The sequence below is a fragment of the Monodon monoceros genome, unplaced genomic scaffold (genome assembly GCF_005190385.1).
Source record: "Monodon monoceros isolate NGI ecotype Baffin Bay Population unplaced genomic scaffold, NGI_Narwhal_1 Super_Scaffold_18, whole genome shotgun sequence".
Classification (NCBI taxonomy): domain Eukaryota; kingdom Metazoa; phylum Chordata; class Mammalia; order Artiodactyla; family Monodontidae; genus Monodon; species Monodon monoceros.
In genome coordinates this window covers 102,594,618-102,620,753 of record NW_021703774.1, presented here as the reverse complement: position 1 = coordinate 102,620,753, position 26,136 = coordinate 102,594,618, and the positions used below count along the sequence as shown (strand labels likewise).

At 40.5% G+C, this 26,136-nt stretch overlaps 1 protein-coding gene across 3 annotated transcripts in view; it reads left to right on the top strand.

Annotated features, from left to right (window-relative positions):
• Positions 1-7,557, top strand: part of LRRC8C (leucine rich repeat containing 8 VRAC subunit C) — an 89,472-nt gene extending 81,915 nt beyond the window's left edge. For all 3 annotated transcript variants that reach the window (XM_029228615.1, XM_029228618.1, XM_029228617.1), the window contains one exon: positions 993-7,557. In XM_029228615.1, coding sequence (XP_029084448.1) covers positions 993-3,263 — 2,271 coding nt within the window. In that variant the 3' untranslated portion in view covers positions 3,264-7,557. The remainder of the gene's footprint in view (positions 1-992) is intronic.
• Positions 7,558-26,136: the final 18,579 nt, after the last annotated feature.

Sequence of the window (26,136 nt, the reverse complement as noted above, 5' to 3'; positions counted from 1 at the left end):
TGCAAAATCATTATACACTATGGAGTTTCAGCCATTTGACCTAATAAGGTACAAATAGACTTCCCTGCATTATTAATTCCATGTTATTACCATCAATTTCTTGGTTATTATTCTTTCTCTGAACTGTTTGCTTGTTGTCCAGATGATTCCACTTACGTGTACTTCTTCCTGGGGATGATTCCTCCAGGTTGATTCAAGGAGTATTTTGCCCCATCCTACCTCATCTTCAGAAAGAATGTGTTCTCTCTTACCCAAACTGCAATCTTATGAGACTGCTGGACATTCTTAGGGCTTAATATTCTTTTCAACAAGCTGAAGCATTGGTAGAGGGATAGAAGTTGATGTAATATTTTGTGTGAAAAGCAGCAAGTTTAGACATAACTATTTTACTATCGAACATTTCTGTATTTTTTCATCTCTCTCTGAAGAAATAGTTTTTACAAAAGCTTAGTAAATTCCCATTTTATTAAAGCCATTCACGTTCATCTATGCATGTCTAAGATGTGGATAGAAAGAAAAGAGGAAACAATAAAGATGGGAATTTCTCCCATATTTCCTCCTTTTAATGCTTCTCATACAGAAACTAATATCAATCTTGGGAGCCATCCAATTCAAGACTGAGTCTGATAAGAGGATGTATTTCCCAGACCAATGACTGATTCTCCCAGGCTTCAGTGAGAGAAGAAATGCAAATGTTTTTAAATACGTGAATGTTCTTTAACTATTTATTTTGTTGTGAATCGTTCTGTGTCCTAAAAAACTGCTGCGTTTTGTGTCCTGAGTTAGACATGGTGAACAAAGGTATATCGATACAATTCATTTTTCCAACATGTGGGCTAAGGATAAAAATCTCGGTGCTGGAATTGAACATTGTATTCTCCAGGCAAAGGAAATGGACATTTATTGGATGGTATTGCTGCTTTCTTCGCACTAATGACATTATGAAAGCTCTTTGAGTAATATAATTTGAAAATATTATTTCTTTGTTTCAGGTCATGCAAGACAAGATAATCTGCCTTCCAAAAAGAGTGCAGGCTTCTCAGAACCAGTCTTCCGTTTCGAATGTCTCTCAAGCAGTGGCCAGTACCACCCCACTGCCTCCACCGAAACCGTCTCCCACTAACCCAGTCACTGTGGAAATGAAAGGACTGAAGACAGATTTGGACCTTCAGCAGTACAGCTTCATTAACCAGATGTGCTATGAGCGAGCCCTCCACTGGTACGCCAAGTATTTCCCTTACCTTGTCCTCATCCATACCCTGGTCTTCATGCTCTGTAGCAACTTTTGGTTCAAATTCCCTGGTTCCAGCTCCAAAATAGAACATTTCATCTCAATCCTGGGGAAGTGTTTTGACTCTCCCTGGACCACACGGGCTTTATCTGAAGTGTCTGGGGAGGACTCAGAAGAAAAGGACAACAGGAAGAACGTGAGCAGGTCCAACGCCACCCCGTCTGGTCCGGAAGGCGGCCTGGTCAACTCTCAGTCTTTAAAGTCAATTCCTGAGAAGTTTGTGGTTGACAAATCCACTGCAGGGGCTCTAGATAAGAAGGAGGGTGAGCAAGCGAAGGCTTTATTTGAGAAGGTGAAGAAGTTCAGGCTGCACGTAGAAGAAGGTGATATATTATACGCTATGTATGTTCGTCAGACTGTACTTAAGGTTATAAAATTCCTCATCATCATTGCATATAATAGCGCCCTGGTTTCCAAAGTCCAGTTTACAGTGGACTGCAATGTTGACATTCAGGACATGACTGGATATAAGAACTTTTCCTGCAATCACACCATGGCACACTTGTTCTCGAAACTCTCCTTTTGCTACTTGTGCTTTGTAAGTATCTACGGATTGACGTGCCTTTATACCTTATACTGGCTGTTCTACCGTTCTCTGAGGGAGTACTCTTTTGAGTACGTCCGGCAGGAAACTGGAATTGATGATATTCCAGACGTGAAAAATGACTTTGCTTTTATGCTTCATATGATAGATCAGTACGACCCTCTGTATTCCAAGAGATTTGCAGTGTTCCTATCTGAAGTGAGTGAAAACAAATTAAAGCAGCTGAACTTAAACAACGAGTGGACTCCGGATAAACTGAGGCAGAAGCTGCAGACGAATGCCCATAACCGCCTGGAATTGCCTCTCATCATGCTCTCTGGCCTTCCAGACACTGTTTTTGAAATCACGGAGTTGCAGTCTCTAAAACTTGAAATCATTAAGAATGTCATGATACCAGCCACCATTGCACAGCTAGACAATCTCCAGGAGCTCTCTCTGCACCAGTGCTCGGTCAAAATCCACAGCGCGGCGCTCTCCTTCCTGAAGGAGAACCTCAAGGTCTTGAGCGTCAAGTTTGATGATATGAGGGAGCTGCCCCCCTGGATGTATGGCCTCCGGAACCTGGAGGAGCTCTACCTGGTTGGCTCTCTAAGTCACGATATTTCCAAAAATATCACCCTTGAGTCTCTGCGGGATCTCAAAAGCCTTAAAATTCTCTCTATCAAAAGCAATGTTTCCAAAATCCCACAGGCAGTGGTTGATGTTTCCAGCCATCTCCAGAAGATGTGCATACACAACGATGGCACCAAGCTGGTGATGCTTAACAATCTGAAGAAGATGACCAATCTGACAGAGCTGGAGCTGGTCCACTGTGACCTGGAGCGCATTCCTCATGCCGTGTTCAGCCTGCTTAGCCTCCAGGAATTGGACCTCAAGGAAAATAATCTGAAATCTATAGAAGAGATCGTTAGCTTCCAGCACTTGAGAAAGTTGACAGTGCTAAAACTGTGGTATAACAGCATCACCTACATCCCAGAGCATATAAAGAAACTCACCAGCCTGGAGCGCCTCTTCTTTAGTCACAATAAAATAGAGGTGCTGCCTTCCCACCTCTTCCTATGCAACAAGATCCGATACCTGGACTTGTCCTACAATGACATTAGATTTATCCCGCCTGAGATCGGAGTTCTACAAAGTTTACAGTATTTTTCCATCACTTGTAACAAAGTGGAGAGCCTTCCAGATGAACTCTATTTCTGTAAGAAACTCAAAACTCTGAAGATTGGGAAAAACAGCCTATCAGTACTTTCACCAAAAATTGGAAATTTACTATTTCTCTCCTATTTAGATGTCAAAGGCAATCACTTTGAAATTCTCCCTCCCGAACTGGGCGACTGTCGGGCTCTGAAGCGAGCTGGTTTAGTTGTAGAAGATGCTCTGTTTGAAACCCTGCCTTCTGATGTCCGGGAGCAAATGAAAACAGAATAACTTATTTTTGTTTAAAGTTTGACTGAAACATGCTTCTACCAAATACAGTATAAATAATTAGGTAGTCTTAATGCCTTTCCTATTTTATTATTTTTTTCTTTTTCACACAAAACAAAATGTACACAAAGACTGAGTAAGGAGTATGTATTTTTAATAAAAAGTTAATTGTATTTTTTCAATATTAATATTTTAAAGTTTTATTTGTCCTGGAACCTAATGTATCTATTACTGTTTTCTACTGACAGAAACAGATGGTTCCGTCTGTTTTTTTGTTTTGGTTGTTTTGTTTGTTTTGGTTTTTCAGTTCATTCTTGTGAAGGGAAGGGAACTTTAAGTTGCATGCTTTTGGTGTTTTTTAAATCCATGAAGATATTTTGCCAAGGTCATTTTTAGCTTGTTTACACCTGTACAGGGTCCTTACTTTTGTTTTCATTGTATGTGTACCAAGGAATCTGTGCTAGTTATTTTAATTCCAGCTGCCTTCTCCATTGGCCAAGTATTTCATTCTATAGAAAACACTTCTCTGGAGTGTAAACTCACATAAGGGCATTGTCATAGACTATTATTTTCAAAATTTCCCCTTGCCTCCAACAGAGCCCTAAATTCTATTCTTTCACATATCTGACAGTTATTTATACTTAGGCAAGGATTTTGTAAGTGAGTAAAGACAATAATGTCCCGTGGCAGCTTGCTTGAATTGGTCATTTATAATTTAACTGATTTACATTTTTACCAACATTTAAAAAATATCATTGAAAAGGAAATACAGAGGTTCCTCCCATTTAATATCAATATTGTATGTAGTACTGGTGAACAACCTTAGAAATTGTAATTTATTTTAATTAAAATAGGTAATTAAATTTAAAAATCAGAATCAGAAGCCTGTTTTTTAGTAACTTAATCATCTTTGATATCTTGATATGAGAATACATCCGATGGAAGAAAAAAAAAATGTGCTACTAAAGCACTCTGCTAAAGAGCTGATGCACTCCAGGCAGGCACACTGGTTCCTCTGGGTAGTGTGGAAGTGGGGATCTCTATTCAAATTCTGCCTGTTACACGAAATAATCCACGTATATGTACGTATATAAATCTATCTCCCTCAAGCCTGTCCTTGCTGCAAATGTTAGTGATGCAAGCACAGAAAGTCTGCTCTCTTTGGCTTAAAAAAAAGTATCTCATCTAAAATGGTTCTGTTCCTTTTTTTTTTTCTTTTTTAAGTGTGAATAAATTGCTAAGTAGATAGAAATAATTTTTGCCTGGTGGTTAGCCAAGTTTTATTTATCTCTGTACTTAAACATCCAACATAGTATGGGTCTTGGGCACAAGTTTTCACTGACTATTAAGCTGTATAGAACAGGAAAATGAAAGCACTATTTGTGCCCTCAATCCAGGACCAGTGCTACCTATCATGGGAATTTTGTTTTATGCTCCAAATTCACACTGTTTTCGGAACCCTAGTCTGACCTAAGGAAGTTTTGTGACTTAACGAAGAAAAATAGAAAGATGGTTTGGGGTTTCAAGATGCTGCTTTTAAAATCTACCCCTTGATCCTGGTGACTTTGTTTAATGCTACTTTGAGTCATACATGGAACACAGCTATGGGAACTACTCAGCAGATATATGTACCTCAACTGTGTTTTAATTGTTATGATACTTCGTGGGGTAAAGGATTTGGGGAAGAGATGCTTTTCATTTATTTAATAATTGAATCATGTAGACCAAAATGCTTTGCTGTCTCTGCTCTGTGTTTAAGTGTTACAATGGTGATTTTGTATAGCTGGTTTATTTTGCCCTGGAATTGAAACAAAATGTTTAAAATAGTAACATGGTTATATTTCTTGTAGGATAAAATATTCAATTCTAGAATGTTGTTAGGATCCTGATTATGAACAATGTGTTATATTTAGAAACATAGCGCTACCTGTTTTAAACAAACAAACAAACCTGGAAGGTTGTCCATGGCTGAGCATGACCCTGTTGCAAGGTGAGCTTTGATAACTACTGGTAAAACACTAGGTGCACTATTTTTCTGGATAAAATTTATAGTTGTTTTCTGTATCACCCTTAAAAGGGACCTATTCAGGTTAAAAATCATATTTATGCTGAAATCTTTATCTGGTGTTAACTCATAATCTCATATGTGTTCATAACTGAAGTAACTAATAATTAGTCTTTGTGACAATTTGCTCAAAATGCCAAAAGAATTTGATTCGCTTTCTTAATGATTTCACAGGCTGACCCCTAACCTAAGTTCTAAATAACATCCAGTAAATCAGTATAGTTCTATGACTTTATGGTTTAACTAGGAAGGAAAATTCATAGATGTTTCTGTTAGATTTTATAAAAATTCAAAATGTTCAAACTTCATCTTGAGTCTAAATTTTCTGACCCTGACCCTTTTTAATATTGTATATTTTTGTTCACATTCTTAAGTGAAAAGCATTAAATTACTCTTTAGCCTTTAACTGGGAAACTCAGGTAAATGAACTGCTGACTTTTCTAAAGTTCTTTAATGAATCAACTCAGTGTTAAAAGGGGTATTAACCCAATCCTTTTCGTATTTTTACAAGTGCTCTTGCTAAAAAGGAACAACTAGCTCTATTTCTCCAACTTCTATAAGACTCATGAGAAACAGCTTATGTAAATATAAAAGCATCATATGTACTCTTAAATCCTATGGCTATTGGACACCCATAGTGAGTATGCTTTTTGGTCAGTTTTAATGGTTAAGTGTAGAACAGACAGTTGTCTGGAGATGGCCTGGTTGAAACAGAGCATCTAAGTATATCCCAGTGGAACTCACCTAAGAAGACCACATCTCAGAAAACTAGTTATATGTTGGGTTTTCACTTTGTTTTGTTTTTAATACAACACTTTTAATATAAATGTTCTTGATACGGTGAAACCTGTTATTTACACTGGTAAATTTTCTGATTGTTCATTCACCCACCTTTCTCTGCCTTAGGTTTCCAATGTAGCTATTGTAATGAGTTCTAACAATTTCCATGGCATCCTGTGTGCAGGCACTGCTTTTTCAGAAAGGCTTGGGACATAAGCCTGCTGTGAATACTTTGGTCATTTAGAGGTGCCTCTTTATCTGCCTCTGAAGCCATCTTTATAGAGAGGGGCTTAAGCAACCTGGAATCTTCCTTGGGTTACTTGGGATGAGGAAAGTCTACATTTCTGCAATATGCTATCTTATGATTTCTGTTATAAGAAAGAGAAGAAAAAAATCTTTACATCTCTTGTTATCATTTCCCCCAAGGGTTTTGCTGTTGTTTATGTTCCTAATTCTAAGAAAAGTCCAATTTTTAAGGAGTACTTTACTCTCTAATCTAATTTCATACCAAACACCTGATCAGTAGTAATGATATATTTACTAAAACAGTGAACACTCATGATCCATCTTTATGAAAACTGTCAGCAATATGTAGTAGTGAATAGATAAGATAAACCTCAAAACAATTTCCATTTGTGTTTAGAGACTAAATTAAGATTCAATTTACATTCTCCTATAAATCCTGAATGTGATAATGCCGTTCAAGCAATTCACATTTTTGGTAGGATCTCAAGAACTCAGGGTACATAGGGTTCCATAGCAAAACAGCACAGTTATTAGTGAGGGGAATGCCTCAAGGGTCGGTAAGATTTTCTCACTTTTTTTCTTGTCTATTCAGATACATTGTAAGAAAGCCTGGACAGTCTTGACCAGACGTGCCATTGATTTTTCAGATTTAGGCCTCAGTGACATGCTTCTAATACAATTACATACCATCCTTCCAAACTAGCTGTCCACTCTTACTCCATCTTCCCAGAGCCTTTCACTGATAAAGGTAACATCCTTGAATTCCTTTTGGGGTGAGGGAAGAGGGTCTCCTCCCACCCCAAGGAATTTTTTTTATTTAGAAGACCTTAAAAAGGGGTATATAACTTCGAACAACTTAATTTCTTGGCCATGTTAAATAACCCTATGCGTGGTTTCGGATGTGGAATAAATTTGCTTTCTGCTGAATACCATTCCCTCTCCCATACAATTCTGCCTATTTAATGAATATTTTTACTAGGGTTGAAACTCAATGCCTTACGTGGTCACTTAGTTTTCCTTCTGCTGCTTGTTTTCTCTCGCTTTATGTGTTCAGATTGTGTCAAATGCTGGCAAAACCTCTAAGACTGTCAAGAAAATGCTTGAAAGTTGATTTGTCATAGTGTAAACTCATGATACAATGTCTTAAGGTTATTTGGCTATGTAGTACATAGGAACAGAAAATAAAGTCATTTTTGTAATTTAAAATTGAGATTGGTCCCTTTCTTATTCATGTTTCTCTTTTGGATTTCTCTTGTATTTTTGCATATTCTGTTATTAAGGCTTCCTGTACTCTGCAGGAAATAGGCTGCATGCATTCTTTCACTTTGTATTTAGCCAGTTTCTGCAATTGTGACTAATTATTTCCTTCCTTAATTCTCTGTACTGCATCTCCCCAAGGTGCCCCTGGAGTTTCATTTGGGTAATTAGTGCCTTACTGTGTAATCTGGAGTGCAGTTTCTGTGCATTTGCCAGATCAGATTGTACAATGGCTGTCCAGCCCAGCTTTCAGTAAATACTTTTATGGTAATGATTGTCATTAAAGAAATCAGAATGGTTCTGTACAACCAGAAGGCCTCCCCTAGTTAAACACATACACCCCAGGCTTAGGGAAGCCCTTTATAAGAAAACTTTATGTACCACTTATGCATAAGAAAATTGTGACGGGTAAATTTCGAAGCTAAATTGTCACTTTACATATTTTTCTATAGTTATTTATGACTCAGTTATTTTACTGATAATCCTTTGGAGAAGAACTGTTGAGATGAGGAAAGATTGTGAGTGTGGTGAGAGAGGCCTTGCGAATGTGTGTATCAGAAACTTAGGAAGGAGTATGTGAGAGCTCTGGAGAAACTATGGAGACAAGAACTGAGATGGGCAGCAGATTAGAGACATCTGGTGATTTCAGTGTAATATGCACATAAGAAATAGTCTCTTGTCCACTGCCACCTTCCACTGCCCCATCTTCCAGTCCTTTCATTTGTACAGAATATTGAGATAAACACTGAAATTAACTAGATTGATTCAGTTATTCATTATTGTTGCCTAGCAAGATATAAGATAAGCACTTTGATTTGGATGGAGACGTATATGAAGAGAGTAGTCACTAAAGCCAATTTTAGACTCAGTGGGATACTTAAATAGCCATAGCATAAGGCCTGTGTATTTCTGAATGTACATTTGAATGTCATCCTAAATATCCAAGTAGGAAAAAGTGAAAAGCTCTTCATAAGCTACATTATTTTTGTGTGTAAATCTTTGAATACAGGCTATACTTTAGATTTCATATTTAAACGTTTTTAAACAAAGCAAGGTACAAGTAAACATTTATGTGATCAGGCATACCATGAGTGATGAAGTATTTTCAGAGTTTGGAGATTTTGCGTAAAAAAACGCAACATTAGGCAAAGATTTTATTACCAAACATCTGAACGGAAATGACCATTCTGATTATTTTGATGCAGGGATTCTTCTTTTGTAAAGTTTGGGAACAATTAGAAGACGGACTTTATTTTTTTAAACACTTAAGGAATTAATTTTTTTAATTGAAGAATAGTTAATATACAATGTTGTGATAGTTTCAGGTATATAGCAAAGTGATTCAGATATACAGATATAAATATATACAGATGTATTCTTTTTCAGATTCTTTTATGTTATAGGTTATTACAAGATATTGAATATAATTCCCTGTGCTATACAGTAGGTCCTTGTTGTGGAATTAATTTTATTTCAACTCAGGTTACATTTAGACAGCACCATTAAAAAAGTATTTAGTTCCATTCTTATTAGTTTCATGTAATACAGATCTTGGGGAAAGTGCCACAAAGAGGCAACATGCAAGTTTTGCATTTTATATCTCCTCCATAGTTCTTCTAAGAAAAAAATAATCAACTATTCAGCAGAGATTTTGGTATAGGAAAAAATTGCATTTCTTCAATCTGAATTACAAGGTTCTTGGGATTCCGTTTTAATTTCACATAGATTATGTGGAATAATTTTGTTAAAATCATACTCTAGGGGCTTCCCTGGTGGCGCAGTGGTTGAGAGTCCGCCTGCTGATGCAGGGGACACGTGTTCGTGCCCCGGTCCGGGAAGATCCCACATGCCGCGGAGCGGCTGGGCCCGTGAGCCATGGCCGCTGAGCCTGTGCGTCCGGAGCCTGTGCTCCGCAACGGGAGAGGCCACAACAGTGAGAGGCCCGCGTACCGCAAAAAAAAAAAAATACTCTAACATTTGAACAGCTTTCAACATCTCAGGCTGATTCAGTCCAAGAATAAATAAAATCAATGCAAAATGTGAAGCTACAATCATTGTAAGTTTGAGAAATAAATGTCCACAAGTTTATAAAATAGTTGATGTGTTCAATTTATGCCCATTGAGTTGTATGTATAAATTATATTTCTTAATGATTTAAATTGCTTTATGAAAAATACTTTATGATGTAACCAATCTCAACGAAAACCTGAGGCCATGTACACTAATGACCTCTAAGTGGTGTTAAAGAAAAAATTAATCTGATACTGATACTTGTTAGAATGGTAAGGAAGACTTTATTCAGGACTTATTATTTATTCAGGGTTTTTTCTTAATTCTCCCCAGGTTCTAGCCTCTGGTGATGCAACTTGCATATTTTCTTGGGAGTCACATTCTAAGCCTTCACAGTATCAGCATGCTAACAGGTTTAATTGTTTTATGCATCCAGAAACAAAGACAGGATGTTGACTGCCCTAACTTTAGTAATTTTCCCCTTTGCTTTTTTTTTAATTGAAGTATAGTTGATTTACGTTGTAGTGTTAGCTTCATGTGTACAGGAAAGTACTTCATATATATATATATATATAAAATTTTAAGATTATTTTCCATTCTAGGTTATTACGAGAAGTGAGGAAGTGTTTAAAATGAGTTTCTGCTTGTGAAATTGAAAACTAGAGATTCAGCTTCAATCAAAACTACTCAGTCAAAACATTTAGCTACATAAATATTTTAAGTCCAGATAACCTCTTAAAGAAACTGAATTGGTTTCAAATGGGAAATATGAAAAATGTCAGAGGGATTAAATACCTGATGTATATTACATAAGGCTTTTGTTTGTTGTGGGGTAGTATGGGGAGTAGAGGTGTGAGTCAACGGGGAACCTCCTGATAAAGGATGCTCAGTGCACTTTCTAAACTCCAGGCTGATTTGTTGCCCTTCAGTCCTACCAACAATGTGAAAACAATCAAATCTCAAGTATGGAAAACTAACTAGACCATTATTTTCAAATAACTTTTTCTAACTCAGAAACTTATATAATAAAACAAATAAAAATAATTTTTTAAAAAGAAACTACTAGTGACTATTGAGAGCTTTAATTATAAATCTGATCAAGAACTTGCATCAGGGGATAGATGGAGGAAGGGATAAATTGGGAGATTGGGATTGACATATACACACTGTTATATATAAAATAGATAACTAATAAGAACCTACTGTACAGCACAGGGAACTCAACTCAGTACTCTGTAATGACCTATATGGGAAAAGAATCTAAAAAAAAGAGTGGATATATGTATATGTATAACTGAGTCACTTTGCTGTACGCTTGAAACTAACACAACATTGTAAATCAACTACACTCCAATAAAAACTAAAAAAGAAAAAAGAAAAAAAAGAACTTGCATCAAAAATGCCTGAAAGTTGCCTCTAAAACCTTGTAGTAAATGCTTGTAAGACAGAAGTTGCATTCTAGGTTGTTTTAAAATGTTTAGACTCATACACATTTTTTTCTTATATGTACAGGGAGGAAACAATCATTATACAAAAATGTATCTAGGACTCTATAAATGCTTTAAATAGACCTGACACTAAAGGAGTTATACTTTACCTATGTACTTTAATCAATTAGCCAGGGACCCACTGAGTGTTAGACATTCATAGAAATGCCCCTTGTACCTTCAACTCTGTCCATCCAAATCTAATTTTGGCTCTACTTATACTAAGATCACTGAGACTTTTTAAAAGAATTTTAAGGCTTATTTAGAATTTCTCTTAACACTTTCTACATGCCTTATTATCTAGGGCACTTATCACTTGTACTATGGTTATTTTAGGACTTATCATATCTCTCCTTCCAGAGTTGGTGTTCCAATGATTGTGGAAACCAAGACTTAATTTGTCTTTGTACTTTTCTAAAGTGCTTCGCATTGTGACTTCTATGAGATGGACCTTGAAAAGATATTGCTGAATGAATCAAGAAGCCTAACTTGCATTAACTGAGGACCCTGGAGCTATAAAGGACTATCATTCCTGTTCAAACTGGTTCTCGAATGTATTATTTTCCCAGAGCTGCCGTGACAAACTACCACATACTGGGTGGCTTAAACAAACAAAATTATTGTCTCACAGTTCTAGATCAAAGTGAAAGCAGGGTTGGTTCCTTCTGAGGGCTGTGAGGGAGAATCTGTTCCATAAGTCTATGGTTTGTTGGCAATCTTTGGTAATCCTTGCTGATAGATGCATCACCCAATCTCTACCTTCATCTTCATATGGCGTTATCTCTGTGTGTGTTGTCTCTGTGTCCAACCTTCTCCTTTTTATGAGGGCACCGAATATTGGATCAGAGCTCACCCTGATGCTGCCATCTTAAGTCGATAATCTGCAAAGACCTTATTTCCAAGTAAGTTCACATTCACAGGTACCGGGGGTTAGGACTTCATCTTTTGGGGGGACACAATTCAGTTCATAACACTGAATGAGACAATTCTCTTTCTTGATAAAGCTATTAAATTCCAGGTTTCTTAGAAACACAGAATTTGGAGCCCTTGGTTAGTCCAGAGGTTTTCAAATAGTATTCCAAGAAGCTCTAACTCTTCCATAAAGTAGCCACTCCCAGATCTCTATCTCAGGAGGACTCGGGGACCACATAGGGCTCCTGGTTTCATATCTGTACCAATTACTATTGCCTTGTAACAAACCACCCCAAAACTTAATAGGGTGAAACAATTATTTTTTACAGTCCCAGATTCTGTGGACAGGGAATTCGGAAAGGGCACAGCAAAGGCAGCTTATCTCTGCTCCATGATGTCTGGGACCTCAGTTGGGAAGACTCGGTGACTGGAAGCTAGAATCTTCTGGAGACATCTTCACTCCCATGTCTGGCATCTGATTCTCGCTGTTGGCTGGAACCTCAGATGGGCCTCTCCATACGGCCTGGGCTTCCTCACAGGATGTCAGCTTCAGGGTAGTCAGAGATCTTAGATGATAGCTTAGGGTTCCGAGGCGACTATTCCAACAGCCAGAAAGTACACTGCCTCACACTTTATGATATCACTTCTCCAATTGGTTGAAATAGCTGTAAATCTTGTCCAGTTCAAGGGCAGAGGAGAGGGGACACGGAACCCCACCTTTCAATGTCCATGTCACATTGTAAGAAGCATATGTGGAGCCAGAGATAGTGTTGAGGCACCTGTGAAAAATATAACCTGTCACACTATATACACCATCCTCTTCAACCATTGGGCAGCACCTCTCCATAACTGATGTTCATGAGCAATTTTAGCTAAGAAACACAAAATCCATAAAGGCCAAGTACACTCAGAAACTTCATACAGTCTTTCAGCATATCTGGTGATTACTGTAAAAAACCAGAGAATTGAGAAAGCTAGTATTTTCTTCACTCCTTTTGTTTCTAATTTCTTTGGGCAAGCTGGGAGAGCCTGGTAGAATAACTATTATGAAATAACTGGAAGAAAGCCATCATATCATTTTATTGAATCACATCTTAAAAATCGTCAACTTTTTGACAGGGTATAAGTAAGGTGCTTTCAGAAATTTTATTTGATTATCGTATGTTTCTCCCAGTGTCAGCCAAAATTTCCTCAGTTGCTCAGGGATGCATGTGTACACAAACATGCATACTCCCTGGGTCTGTTACTTACACAGATTAATAAGAGGAAAAGTCTTATCAGTGTCTGTGGGGGAAAGTGCAGAGCCCTGCCGTGGTCCCTTAGCCAAGTTCCTCAGCTTCCGTTCTTTTCCAGGCACAGAAGCTGTCTCCTTCCCTAGCTCCCTTCCTGACAAACCCTCACAGTGACTGCGGGACAGGCAGCAAGAACAGATCTCTGAAGCCTCTGACCCCTTGCTTGCAGCAGCCTTATCTGTTAGGTCCTATCCTTCTAGCTCAGGAAGAACATTTGGGGGCTGGAAAAGTTTTCTAGGAAACAATTACTCATGAGCAAATGGACCAGAAAAGTCCCAGAGATGTTCTCCAGCAGACAATTTAAACTAATGACTCACAGCTGGGCAGCCTGCCCTGCTACAGCTGATGTGAGCTGTCTATGTAATGCTGCCTTAAGATCTGTGTTCTCCCTGCATCCTACTAAATCTCCAAACCAGTTCACTGAGGGCTCTCCTCGCTCATGTTCACTCTCTAAAATCCACCAGCATATTTAGTTCATTCAGAAGGAATAACTATTGAAGGGCATGTCTTCCACCATAAGGTTGTACCACAGGTGTCAGCTGGAGTCTGAGTGTCTCAAGATTTAGATGAAATTGGCTATTCCCCCATTCCATGCCCTTTGGAAGTCCAGTGTCCTCCCCAAAGTTCACAGATTTCTGGTATGGTTATGGATGCAGGCCACTGGCTCAGAACCTCTGTTTCTATAGAATGTCTTCCACTCATACTCACTGTTCCCCCTGTTTGATCCCTGTTCTACACCTGAAAGACAATCTGCACTTTCCTTTATTTCCCCCAGTGCACACACCAGGCTTCGGTGCATTTCAGATTTTAACGAAGGTTGGGAGAGATACAGAGCATTCATGAAAGCCACTTTAGGGCCCTAATTTTGTAACAGCCCTTCAGCAGGTCTACGAAGAGATTTGGCCATCCCCTCTACCTTCCTTATCACCCCTCCCCCTCACCCCTCCCCACACCCATCCTTCCCTCTCCCCAGCCCTCTGGTCTTTTCTCTGCTCCACCACAGCCCTAATCTCAAGTTCCTCACTTCCAGCACCGGGTAGTTTAACGTTCTCCTGCTATCTACATCCTCGCTCTCACCCCTGTCACCCTGGCAGCTTATCACAGTTTTTCTCAACACACTTCCATCCCATAAGAGGAGTTCTCATGTCTGTTGTTAAGTTGTCTTATCAGCCAGTTTGTTACAAGTCGTTGCTCTGAGCTGCACCTCTTTGAACTATTCCTCCTGTCTTCAAAATGTCCTGCCTTTCTCCTTCACTCTGAAAATGCCAAATCTCCAAGCTTAATCCTCACTCCTCTGGCCCCCTTCCTTCTTAGCCCAGACACTAGTGACCTCATTCACTTTCAGGGCTTTGTCTGCAGCCTTTCTGTAGCCACTCCCAGATCTCTGCCTCTGATTACCACTTCTCTTCTGCCTCTCACCTCCAGCTAGCTTCTGGGCATTTCCACTTGTCCTGTCATCTCAAGACACACCTTAATGTGTCTGAGAGCAAAGCTCATCTAAGCATAACTAGTCGTGGCAACAGCCTCCTAAACGGTCTCCCCACAGACCTCTGGTGCCTCCACCCTCACTTTCTCTTCTCCACTACTAGACTAGTTTTCCAAAGTGTAGCTCTGATCTTATTGCTCCTCTGTTCAAAAACCTTCTCGCTGTCTTCTTAATATAGTCTTAGACTTCCTTTCAAGATCTACCACAATCTAGGCCTGACCTGCATTTCCAATACAGGCCCTGGAATCCAACGTGAATTCAAATCCTCACTCACCCTTTACCTGATGTATGACTTTGGGAAAGTTAATGTAAGCTCTCTGGCCTCTGTTTATGTTAAAGATATCCATATTTTGGCCCTTCTCAGGAAGTACTAAGATGTTATATATCCTAACGCTGGTACCAAGTCTGTCCTTACTAAGTTGTAAATTTCTTCTTTTTCTTTATTTTACTGAAGTATAGCTGATTTATAATGTTTTGTTAATTTCTGCTGTACAGCAAAGTGATTCAGTTATACAAATATATATACATTCTTTTTCATGTTCTTTCATCACAGGATGGTTTATCACAAGATATTGAATATAGTTCCCTGTGCTGTACAGTAGGACCTTGTTGTTTATCCATTCTGTATATAGTAATTTGCATCTGCTCATCCCAAACTCCCAATTCATCCCTCCCCAACTCCCCCTCCCCCTTGGCAACCACAAGTCTGTTCTCTATGTCTGCGAGTCTGTTTCTGTTTCGTAAATATGTTCATTTGTGTCATATTTTAGATTCCACATATAAGTGATATCATATGGTATTTGTCTTTCTCTTTCTGTCTTACTTCACTTAGTATGATAATCTCTAGGTCCATCCATGTTGCTGCAAATGGCATTATTTCATTCCTTTTTATGGCTGCATAGTATTCCATTCTTGCACCCTCAGCCACAAGTCATAGCTATTTTCAAGGTCTCTATGATACAACCTAAAGTTTGATATCCAGAAAGTAAAATGGAATGACAATGTAGTAATAATGCAATCAACCAAGTGGCTGGTTAGCTATATGGAGAGCAGTTAGTGGGGGCTGTGAGAAGTGGGTAGAATTCGGGAAGGAAGGCTTGTTCCCTTTTCTTGGAAGTTCAGATGCTGAAAGGTAACTGGAGATATGGGGAGGAAGGGCTAGAGCCCAAATGCTGGCTGCCTCATAGCATCTGAATTCAAACCAGAGTTTACATCTCATCTCTGCCACTGTCCGGATGTGCATATTAGAGCAAATCACTTAGTTCCTTGAGTCATAGTCTCCTCCTCATACAATGGAGGGTGGCGGGGGAGGGGTACCCATCTTTAAGGCTGTTGTGATGATTAGTTGTGTAATGTGTAAGACGTGCTTAGCTCAATGCTTGCACTCAAGAAATTTACTTGTGTTATTATGACTATGTACTGAGCTCTGGATAATGTAAAAAGTAGCCTACAATACTGCACAGTTTCCTAAAGTCAACACTTATTTAGCACCTAGAATGCGCTAGGCATCGTCTCAAAGGCATTGTCTTTTGCCCTCAAGGAGCTGAAGCATCCCAGGAGAGCCACAGGTAAGCAGTTACCATTGGGCAGCATGATGAGTGGTGTAGCAGACGTGTAAATGCAGTTAAGTCATCCCTAGATATCTGTAGGGGACTGGCTCTGTGGACCAAAAAAGCCCAGAAGGCTACAAATAGGAAAAATGTTTATTTGGGGTCTGAAAAATTGCATTTTGGGAGACAGATTCAGGTAAAGCCAAAAGAGTGTTCCAGGGAAAAGAAAGAGTCAGGGGCTTATAAAGGCAAAAGCCATGAGGCTGTACTCTGACAAAAGAAAAGAAATATTTGTCCTTAAGGGATAGGCTGTCATCAGTTTTTTTAAGGTAAGGGTCGGGTAAGCATCGTGAGTTTCTGGCAGTTGTTCTGGGTGCCTGCATTTAAGACAATAAGTGGTCAAAAGTTCAGATTCTATGCGAGCGAGATGTGTACAAGACACACTTCCTCAGTGGCCTTCCAGCTCCATTTAGAGAGCTCTCTTAGCAACACTGGTGCCATTTTGATCTTCCTTTCACAGCTCCAGGACTCCTGTGCAGATACCAAAATCCATGGATGCTCAAGTCCCTTATATAAAATAGTGTAGAACAGTCAGCCCTCTGTATCCACAGGACCAACTGTACTTCTCTGGAAACACAGGCGTTTTCTCCACCAACCAGCATTTTCTGAGCACATTCCAGGTGCCAGACACTGTTCTAGATGCTGAAAGTTCAAAAATGAATATGATTCCTGTGTTTAAATAGTTCATAATATAGTAGGAAATGACAGCCGTGTCTCCAATAGCTACAGTGTGTTCCAAGAGCTCACCTAGATGTCCATTCACACTACACATGGGCACAGGGAGGATGCAGTCAGATTCACCTGATGACAGGAAGGGTTTCAGGAGGTGAACCTGAGCCGAGTCCTGATGCAGGTGACGCCCAGGAAGAATTGAGAGGACTGTGGGGAAAGAGATTTTTGAGTGGGCACAGAGGCCTGAGAGGCCCATGTTGTCATTGGAGGTCTTAGGGGCAGGGAAGGATCAAGAGCCATTGAAATGCATGGGAAATAAGGATGGATAGATCAGCTTGAGGGTGCCTTGGATATGCCACCAACACCAGAGAGCTCTTTGGTTTATCCTTCAGGCAGTGGGAAACAGGAAGGAATTTAAGCCTATCCTCAGTTACTTTCCAAGCCTGGATAATCTTACAGAGGCTGTCTGAGACCTTCCTCTCTGTTTTCAAATCCTTGTAAAAAGAAAAAAACTACCATCTGGTTGGTCTTGAAGAAAACCAAAGGCTGCAAGGAGAAGCCAAGTGTGGGCAGACTGACAATGCCCAGAGCAAACTTGGCCTTGCATAATGAGACTCATAAACAGTAATGTGTTGCTTTAACTTGTCCTTGGCATGGGAGACCTCAGGGAAACCACCCAGACTCATTCTCCTTTGTCCCTGCCTCTTCCTCTTCTTTCACACCCTAGTTTCTTCCTTTGCTGCCATTTTTTTAGTAGACCAGCTGATTGCGGGAAACTTGCCTTGTTTAGAGTCTGGAAAGTCATAAAGGAAACCACTCAATTAAACTGAACTCTTAGTGTCATTCTCGAGTCAAAACCTCCCCCCTCTGCCTCTGCCCCTTGTGGTTTGGGGGGGGTGCTCATTTGGAGGTGCTGTGGGTCTCAGGGCACAACAAGATATACAGTTTGTATCTGCCCACCCTCTCCGAAGCCGGCTCCTGGCTGGGCCCGGCTGCTGGCTTGAGTCACGTGGGCTGGATGGTCCAGACCAGAAGATGCAGAGGAGGACGTGGTTGGACTCAGCCAAGTGTCCCTGTCTGACCTCTTGCTCTTTTTCTGTCCCCAGAGGAAAGGTGGAGCTTTCCTGCCCACAGAATTTAACTTCCTTTTCCCATTCTTCACAATGCTGCATTCCTGTCCTACCTCCTGGGGGGAATGGGACTTGGTGTTTCACGTGGCTAGCTCTCTGCAGAATCCCTTTTTTTCTCAAAACCAAGGACTTTGATAGGCCTACTGGGAAAGCTACAGGTTGAAAAGCCAGAGGTTATCCGCCTCCTCTGCTGGTACCATTTCTTAGTTTATTTGCACTTCCTGCCTCTCTCAGGGTGAGGCTCAGGTTCTGCCAGGACCCCGTGAGCCTGCCATGGTGGAAGCATCTCTGTAACCCATGCTCACCCTGACTACACCCAGGGAGTCCCTTGCTCTTCCAACCACTTTCAGACCTAGAGGAAACACCGCCCCATAGTGACCGCTGTCCAGAGCTGACCAGGTGACACAACCTAGAAGTGAGGGGGAGTTCATGCCGGCGGGATCTACTTGAACCAAAGAGAGAAAGGAGACCCAAGGATCCTCCCTGCTATGGATCATTCCAAGGCTCAGTTGTTTGTTATGCCCTGCCAGAGCTGTCCCATGTCACCAAGAAACCAGCTGTGCTTTATCATGAAGCTGTGACCAACTCGTTAGCAAGTACTCACTTTCCTCCTTCCCTGCCTTGCTTTTCTTTTTCCCTCATTTTCACGACCTTGCCATTGCACCTCCCAGAGAAGCATTAGCAGGTAAGCTTTACCTCAGACGGTTTTCTAGGGAATCCACCAACAGTGGTCCACTGACCCATTAATCTGGTTGGTTTGTTTCTGGGTTGGCCTGGGCAGGTTTGTAATCACCTCTTCTCTCTACAGCCCCAAAAGAAGGTCATTCCTTGTTTCTGCCTTGGAGGAGAACACATTCAGATCTATAGATCCCTGGAAAGCATTTAGTCAGAAGGAGAGCCGTCACAGCACTATTAACAAGAAGAAAAAAAAAAAAAGATTGGAAACAATCTAAGCTCCCCAAAAGTGGACAGTGTTATTTTAGATACTAGATAGACATTTAAAATAATGTTACAGACATATTTCTTGATAAATAAACTTATTTATGATGTGTTAATTGAAAAAAATTAAAATCTAAGGTCAGTATGATCTCACTTTTGCAAGAAACAAAAAAAATATCTGTTCATAGAGAAAAATCGAAGGAAATTATATGTCAGATGCAAGCAGAGGTTGTCATCTGGTGATGGGATTATGAGTGAGTTATCCTTTAGTTTTTACATGTATCAGTATTTTATTTTTTTCTCTAAGAAATATATATGAATTGTGATTTTTTTAATTAAAAGATTAAAAAGTACACTGGACCTGGTGCTCCCAAATGCACATTCTCAAGCAATATTCTGTCACTTTAGAAGGAACAGGAGATGAAGAACCCAGAGAGATTCGGGAAGACTAAGGATAACAGAAAAGCTTTTATTTTTTATGAGAATTATTAAGAGGAAATGGTTTGTAATTATTCCAATGATGTATATTTGTTGAAGTATAAAGGTAATATGTCTATATCTCTATCGGGAGAAAGGTTATAGTATTGCTATTGTAACTATCTTTTATGAGGCGGTTCATAAAGCATGCCCATGGATTTCATTACTTTATTACAGTTAATAACTGTATTCTTAAAATAAATATATTGTTCCTTAAATACTTCTTTTGGTATATGTTTTAGTTCTTGAGAATTTTTAAGAATAAACCAGTGCATTTGTACAGGATGGGGGCAAATGATGGGCAGACCATTTATTCAACATACACTAAACTTTGTCCATTTTTCAGAAACTAAGCTGGGTCCTAGGGAATCAGAAGTTGAAGACATACTCTTCCTTCAGTGAGCTGGTAGAGGGCAAGGACCGACATCTGCAGTTGACTGTAGTGGGCATTCTATGCCCAGGGCTCCAATGGGCCACAGAAGGGCATGCAATCCAGGCTGGAGACATGAGTGGTTAGGAGACACTTCTCCAGAGTAGGTGAAAGTTGATCTGCAGGGTATGTGGGAATTAGCCAAAGAAAAGGAGAAGGGCATTCTACGTAGAGGCTAGGAGGTATAGAAGAGAGCAGATACAGGAACTGGAAAAAGCTAAATCTGTTGATCAGTTGTGTCCAGAACCATTTGTGGTGATGGAAAAGTTTTCTATCGGCGCTATTCAAAAAGTTAGCCACTCACTATGTGTGTGGCTGTCGAGCAGGTGAGGAACAGAAATTTTAATTTTGTTTCATTTTTAAAATTTAAGTAGCCACATGTGGCTAGTGGCTACTGTGTTTTTAAACCACTTTATTAAGGTATGATTGACATACAAAAAGCTGTGCATAATTGATGTATACAGCTTGATAAGTTTGGAGGTAAGTGTATAGCTGTGAACTCATCACCACAGTCTATGCCACAGACATATCAATCATCTCTAACAGTTTCCTCCTGCACTCTGTTATTCTTTTTTGTGTGTGATGAGAATGTTTAACATCAGATCTAGTGTGTATTGAACAGCACAGCTCCAGAAGAAATCTGCTGCTAGATCAGGTATGTTGCTTTTTTCTGGTGAGTTTCATTTTCATCCTGAAGGTGAAAAGGAGTCACTGCAAAATTTCAAAACAGAATAATTATATGCGTAGACTTAGGAGAAACATTACTTGCAAATTTGGAAGCAAAGTAATCTGGCGGGTTTTTAACATGCATTCACTTTCCATAACCTTCTTAGAGAAGGTGACAAAAAAGAAGTGTATAAAACAAACATTGCCATAAAATTTATTTTTGGAAATGATCTGACAGTGGAAACTACATAACAATTAGCTCACCTACAAACCAATAAGTAAAAGATAGCCATCACATTAGGAAATTGAGTAGATGGCATTAATGAACCATTCCCTAAGGCTCGCATACAAATGGCCAATTAAACATGTAAAACAGTGTTCAGCCTCACTAGTATTGGTACATTCTTTCTGGAGACAAGGTTGGCAGTATTTTAGCAAAAGACTTGAAAATGTTTAAGCCCTGTCAGCCAACTCTTCCATTTCTGGGAATTTGCCATAAGGAAGTAATTGGGATTTCTTGCAAAGATCTATGTACAAGGCTGTCTATGTCTCTATTACATACAACAGTGAAAAAAAAAAATGACAACAACCTAATTGTGGTTCCCAATAGATTTATTAACTAAATCATGATACATCTACACAACTGGACACTACATAGCCATTAAACGTCACGTTGTGTATGAATACTTACCTGCATGGAACAAATATCTGTGATATATTTTTTAGTGGAAAAATAACAAATCCCTATTAAAATGTAAGATTTAAGTTGAATATAAATAATTGTGTCAATAAAAAAATACTTGAGGGATTTTCACCAAAATGTTAATGTTTATCACTTAGTAGTATGATTAAGGGTGATCTTTGTACTTTTCTTTATGTTTCTCTGTATTTTATAATTTTCTACAATGAAAATATATGGAATTTAAAACAGAAAAGCATTTTTTAAAAGTTGAGGTTGTTAATTATGTGGGTAGAGTTCAAGTGTGACAGAAGCAATTGAAAGTATGTAATTGCCACAATTCTGCTATGCTAGATAAAATATTAAAGTGGTGGCAGACACGTGCTTGTCTAGACTTGTGGACAGTAGAGGTTTTAGAGAGGCCAAGTGACTTTGTAGTCCTTTCCAGAGACTCTTCCCTGCTGTTGGTAGCAGCAGAAGTGCTTTAATTAATCAAGATAAAATGTTTTCAACTAGGGATAATTATGAACATGAAGATGATCTTGCAGACAAATATGTGGATGGTTTATAAAGAGCAGGGCTTTTCCTTTGTTAGGGTCTTCCTAATATTTGAACCCAGACGTATCAGGAAAAGACAAGAAGAAAGTGGCAAAGAAAGCTTTAACCAGAGACCAAATAACCAGAAACTTCAGTTAATCAGAAATTCTTCTGCCTTTGATTTTTAGGAGAAAATGGGAAATCACAAAAAAAGTGACTCTAAATTGAGGATTGCTCATCACCAACTTTCAGGGCATTTCTCAAGGATTTATCAATTCAGACTAGTCTATAGGCTTCATACATGAATATTCATCATTCTATCCAATGAAAATAATTCCTAATGGTGAATCTGAATTTCCAGAAGGATTTTCGTTATCAACTAAAACAGATTAAATTACGTTCTATATACTCTACTTACTACTCAGAATGAAGGGAGGAAAGGAGGGAAGGAAGGAAGAAAGGAAGGAAGGAAGGGGGGAAGGAGGGAGGGAGGGAGGAAGGAAGGAAGGAGGAATGAAGGGAGGGAGAGAGGGAGGGAGGGAAGACCATACAGATTGGGAAGACTGGATCTCACCCAAAGACTCGCATGCTCTTGGTTTGGTCAGATACTTAGAGGGGAAAGAAGAAAAAATAATCTATTTCTAAAGTGACTTGGGTGGGTAATGGGGTTTGGGCTTAGAAGCAGAAATAGAGGTTAGTTAATGGACAGATGATGGCAACTATGGGTCTCAGCATATTATTCTCTTGAGTTACTATCATGTGACCAAGCCTAGGTGGGGCAGGACTGGGTTATACGTGAGTCTCAGTATATAAGAGAAAAACAAGGACAGTATAAGAAACCTGTGAAGGAAAATACCTGTTTGTATTATTTTTAAGTACATTTTCGATCATTTCAATCAGTAGATGCTATGGCAGTGTAAAACGAACGAGCAATTTCACATTTTTGAGAGGTCAACACAATAATCTAACCCTGCCTCAGGAGGCAACAGGGTTCATCTAGAAACTGCTAGATTCCTGGCTCCTGTGAATACCTGGAATCCAGTTCCCTGTGCCCCACTTGATGTTCACACACACACACACACACACACACACACACACACACACACACCAGCACATGGCAAAAACAAGTCAGGAGCAGACAGCTCCCTCTGTAGGACTGGTGTTCACCTCGCTTGGGTCCAGGCCTCCAGGGCCGTGGTTTCTGACTCCTTCTGGAACTGCGTGTGCCCAGATCGTTGGTGCCCGCCTGAAGGACACTGGCTGATCTGAGATTCCTGTTCTGTACATCCCAGGATTTTGACCCCAGCTAGGTTTGCTCCTTGAAACTTGACTTCCACTTGCAGAACTTTCCTGCCCAGCAGACCTCTCATTCCATGTTCTACTGGCTGCTGTGCCCAGTTGCTGAGTGTGTCTGGGGCAGGCAATCACACTTCAGGTGTGGCACCCATAGTGACGCTGCATGTATCTCAACCAGAGGCATGCACGTACCTTTACATTTGTGCTTCATGGGGTGGTGAGGAGGATCAAGTGACAACGCACATCAGGTCGCTGGCAGGTAGTAGGTGACATGGCTTCTCACAATTTAATGGTTTTCTCCCTCCGCTTTTCCCCAACTTATCTGTGGCTATAAATAGATGTCTTGGAGAATGTAGAGGGTATAATATTTATTCAAGTTCCATGAATGTCAGAACTTGTAACCCCCAAGGCCTGGTGCTTAGCACATAGCTGATGTTCAATAAATATTTGTTGAATGAATGAATGTGAATACAGTATGTGATCACTCTTACCTTACCTGGCTTCCTCAACACTGATCACCTGACATGAATTTCCAAATCCTGCCCCCGTGGATCTCTGCCTTTGCCTGAGGAGATGACTAGTATCTGCTCTTGGATGAATTAGGTACTTAGCGTAAGGGCAGTTCACCGGACGTCAGTCCTCTCAAGCAAGCCTGTTGCCTGGTGGACCACTCTGCTTCTGCTCAGTGCCCCGTCTGCACAAGAAGACGGGCTGCGTTCTGTGCGGTCTCATAGCCCAGTTCCCGGCAGAGCATCTCAGTCAGGCAAAGTGAGGGTGGGGAGCTGACGGTGCCCTGTGTGTTTTGCTCCAGCCCCAGATTCCTTTCTGAAGAAGAGGAGACCCCTGACCTCAGGGCTAATTTATCCATTAGGCAGAGAGAGCCTAAGGCCCATGAAACCTTTTAGAGACCCATGAGAATGTTTTCATTTTCTTTTAAAATCAGAAGAAAATGAATATAATAATGCATATGTAATAATGATTCCAGTCCGGATTCTATTCATCTCTACACCAACACAGTCATAAAAGAAAATTCTTAATTTTTTTTTCACGGAGGAAGGGGCCTATGAAAATCATAGTGTGGCCTTGGGTGTTGCCAAGCAGAACAGCAGAGCTCTCCAACACTGTACTGCCCCAGAGGGCTGCTTCCTCAGGCACCTTCCCAGAGAGAAGCAAGCTCTTCCCTGTGAAGGCACTGCAGCTTCCTAACCTCCCCAGCCTCTTAAAGAAGGCAAATCCTAGCACAGTGTACCCTGTCTCCTCACTCCGGGACCCAAAATATGGGAAACAGCAGCATGACCTCACTCTTCCAAAGAAGACAAACCCAGATGTGACCTCATCCCTTGACTCTCAAGTACAGAAACTCATCAATGACTCCACCTCCTTTTCCCTCAAAAGTCAAGCTTACGCATGACCTCCCCTCCAATCTGGCAGGAAAGATCGGGCATGATGTCACCCCCGACACCAGCCCACGCACCTCTCCCACCCGCCTGGCTGATGACACAGTTTCACCCGGAGGATGGAGGACGGCTTCTCAGAAGTGCCTCTGCCTGAAGGTGTGGTTATCCGGCTGCCCGCTGCTTCCTCTCAGCCCTAGGGCAAGCCCCCCAGCCCAAAAGGCAGCCAGGAGTCAGTGAGGAGTCCCTGGTGACTCAGCACGTGGCAGCAGACAGGAATTTATTCACCGCTCAACATCCAATATGGAGTTTTTAGGCAAGTCTGGAGGGCAAGATGAGCTGACTCACAATGAGAAACTGAAAAGCAAAAGGGGAAACCCAGGGCTGAGAAATTCCTAGAAAATTGCACAGCCTTGGCCGGGAGGAGAAGGTTGGTGGAATTGACAGGGCTATGAGGCAGGGATGGCCTCAGACCTGCAGCAGCTTGAGGCCCTGCAAGCACTCAGGAACGCAGCCATCTGTCCGTCCGTGTTTCCTGCATGTCCTTCTGACCTCCTCTGCCTGCACTGCGTCCTCCTTGCGAAGAGAGAGAACAGCTGGCCCCTGATGGATGGGGCAGCCCAGGTGTGAATTGGGGCCTCAGCACCCAGTGAGTGATAGTATTTGAACCTGCAGCCCAGATTTAATACATGAGAAAGGAACAGGACAGGGAAGAAGTTACCCTTGTAAATAAAAGACTAGGCAGATGTCAATAGTGGGGGAGGCTGGCAGGGTGGGAATGGGGGCAGGGTGTGGGAACCCTCCGTACTTTCTGCTCAGTTTTGCTGCAAACCTAAAACTGCTCTAACTAATAAAGTCTATTTTTTAAAATTGGCTGAGATTTTTTTGTTTTTGAAGTCTTAGTTCTATGGCCATAGAACCCTGCCGAGCATCACGCAGAGAGGTCTGTTCTATCTCAAGAGGGAGACAAGGTAAGCAAGTCAGCTAAACCATCGTGATTGTAGGAGCCACAAGAAACGGAACATCTCCTCTTTCTCACACTTTTGGCATAGCCGCTGCTGATATAATTCCTCAATTGTGTACAATTGCTTTGCATTCTATAGCTAGGAAGGAAGTTATAGCAAATGCTTCTGGGAGAGATAGACTCTGGCAGAAGAAGAGCGGGTAGATCTACTCTTGAGAAAAAGTTTTTATATTCTAAGCCTCAGTGTCATCTGTGAAATGAGGATAGCAGTATTATCTGTCTTACAGAGCTGTCACGCAGATCAGCTTTCAGTGTTGCCATCCGCCCTACTTAAAATAGCCACACTGTCTGCTCCCCAATGCTCACCGGCACTTCCTAGTACCCTTCCTCATTTTATTTTTCTACAATGCATTTATCATCACCTTTATCATATAGTTTCCTCTTTAAATTCTCTTTATCTCCCTTTGGAATGTAAATTCCATACAGAAGGGATTTTTTTTTTTTTTTTTTGCGGTACACGGGCCTCTCACTGCTGTGGCCTCTCCCG